This window comes from Procambarus clarkii, chromosome 5, assembly GCF_040958095.1.
Source record: "Procambarus clarkii isolate CNS0578487 chromosome 5, FALCON_Pclarkii_2.0, whole genome shotgun sequence".
Taxonomy (NCBI): domain Eukaryota; kingdom Metazoa; phylum Arthropoda; class Malacostraca; order Decapoda; family Cambaridae; genus Procambarus; species Procambarus clarkii.
The window spans coordinates 36,538,615-36,540,822 of record NC_091154.1 but is presented as its reverse complement, the minus strand read 5'-3'; the positions used below and the strand labels follow the sequence as shown (position 1 = coordinate 36,540,822).

General features: G+C 48.4%; 1 protein-coding gene across 1 annotated transcript; it reads left to right on the top strand.

The window, feature by feature from the left end:
- Positions 1-360: 360 nt before the first annotated feature.
- LOC138351712 (U1 small nuclear ribonucleoprotein 70 kDa-like) lies at positions 361-1,578 on the top strand. Its single transcript, XM_069303737.1, has 2 exons — positions 361-381; positions 898-1,578. Exons 1-2 carry the CDS (start codon positions 361-363, stop codon positions 1,576-1,578), a joined length of 702 nt encoding a protein of 233 aa, XP_069159838.1.
- Positions 1,579-2,208: the final 630 nt, after the last annotated feature.

Sequence of the window (2,208 nt, the reverse complement as noted above, 5' to 3'; positions counted from 1 at the left end):
ATAACGAGGCTAATCTTTTTCAAGTTCTTAGATGCCATTTAGATCAGGATATAGTAAATACGTGGTAGCGTTAATCAGTAATATTGTAAATCAGAGGAATTTTAAATCACTGGTTATTGTAAATCAGAGGTATTGTAAATAAGTGGTATTGTAACTCAGTGGTATTGTAAATGAGTGGTATTGTAGATGAGATATTGTAAATCAGAGGTACTGTAAATGAGAGGTATTGTAAACCAGAGGTATTGTAAAACATGTGTTGTAGAACAGAGGTATTGTAAATCACTGATAATGTAAGTCAGAGGTATTGTAAATCACTGGTATTATAAATCAGAAGTATTGTAAATAAATGGTATTGTAAACATGTGGTATTCTAAAACAGAGGTAAGATTGTAAATCAGAGGTTTTGTAAATCACCGTAATTATAAATAAGTGAAATTGTAAATGGGAAGAATTGTAAATCAAAGTTCTTGCAAATCACTTTGTACTGTTAAATAAATAATAAGTAATAAGTCTGGTATTGTAAATCAGAGGTATTGGAAGATAGGTCATATTGGAAATAGGTCATAATTGGAGATAGGTCATATTGGAAATAGATAATTGGAGATAGGTCATATTGAAAATAGATAATTGGAGATTAGGTCATACTTGGAAGATAGGTCATATTGGAGATAGGTCATATTGGAGAATAGGTCATATTGGAGATAGGTCATATTGAAAATAGATAATTGGAGATAGGTCATATTGGAAATAGGTCATATTGGAGATTAGGTCATACTTGGAAATAGGTCATATTGGAGATTAGGTCATATTGGAGATCATTGTTATGTCAACACCTCACTTCGCTTACCGTCAACATCACACCAATACACCCAAGTCACTGGCAGGTGCCTGGGACAGGGGGGGAGGGACACCGACCTGGGACGCCGCCAGAGGGACACCGACCTGGGACGCCGCCAGAGGGACACCGACCTGGGACGCCGCCAGAGGGACACCGACCTGGGACGCCGCCAGAGGGACACCGACCTGGGACGCCGCCAGAGGGACACCGACCTGGGACGCCGCCAGAGGGACACCGACCTGGGACGCCGCCAGAGGGACACCGACCTGGGACGCCGCCAGAGGGACACCGACCTGGGACGCCGCCAGAGGGACACCGACCTGGGACACCGCCAGAGGGACACCGACCTGGGACACCGCCAGAGGGACACCGACCTGGGACGCCGCCAGAGGGACACCGACCTGGGACGCCGCCAGAGGGACACCGACCTGGGACGCCGCCAGAGGGACACCGACCTGGGACGCCGCCAGAGGGACACCGACCTGGGACGCCGCCAGAGGGACACCGACCTGGGACACCGCCAGAGGGACACCGACCTGGGACACCGCCAGAGGGACACCGACCTGGGACACCGCCAGAGGGACACCGACCTGGGACACCGCCAGAGGGACACCGACCTGGGACGCCGCCAGAGGGACGCCGAGCTGGGACACCAGCTAAGAAGACACCAGGGAGGAATTATGTGCACCAGAGTGACCGTGACACACACAGCGAAGGGCAATAAATCTAAGAGAAAATGAGTAGTCGACTTGAGACACAATGCAACGCTTCCCCTCCCCCAGGGGGCGTCGTGAGTTGTTCCGAGGGGAGACAAAGGGGTTCCTCCGAGGGCAGACAAGGGGTTACACCGAGGGGACTTACCATAGTGGCCCAGATAACTGCCGGGACCACGAGGAGTAACTAAAAATGACCCCTCTTAAGAAATCACTTAGATCATACCCAACCGTCAACTTGCCAGTCTCTCTGCAGCTCTCCTAACCTACCAGAGGACCCAAAAGGGTAAAAAGGGACAGTCCGTCACTTTTGCCAGCCTTTCCATTTTCTAGCACGACAAATTTTGGCCCTTATGTAACGCATACGGGTGAAAATCGACGTTCTTTGAAGGACAAGTTGTTTAGAGAGCGAAGTATTCGTCTTCACAGGCACTCAGATTCGCTTCGTTTCAGAGAGCAAGATTCACGACGCTAAAGATGTCCAGGCTTTGGTTGTTACAGAGAATGTACTTATTGCTAACGGGGAGGAAGTAGTTAATGGTTACAGGAGAAGGGGGAGTAGTTAGTGGTTACAGGGAGGGAGTTCTTCGTGGTTACAAAAGCGGAACAGTTTATCAAACGGTATCATTATTTACACTGTGTCTCATCACTTCTCAC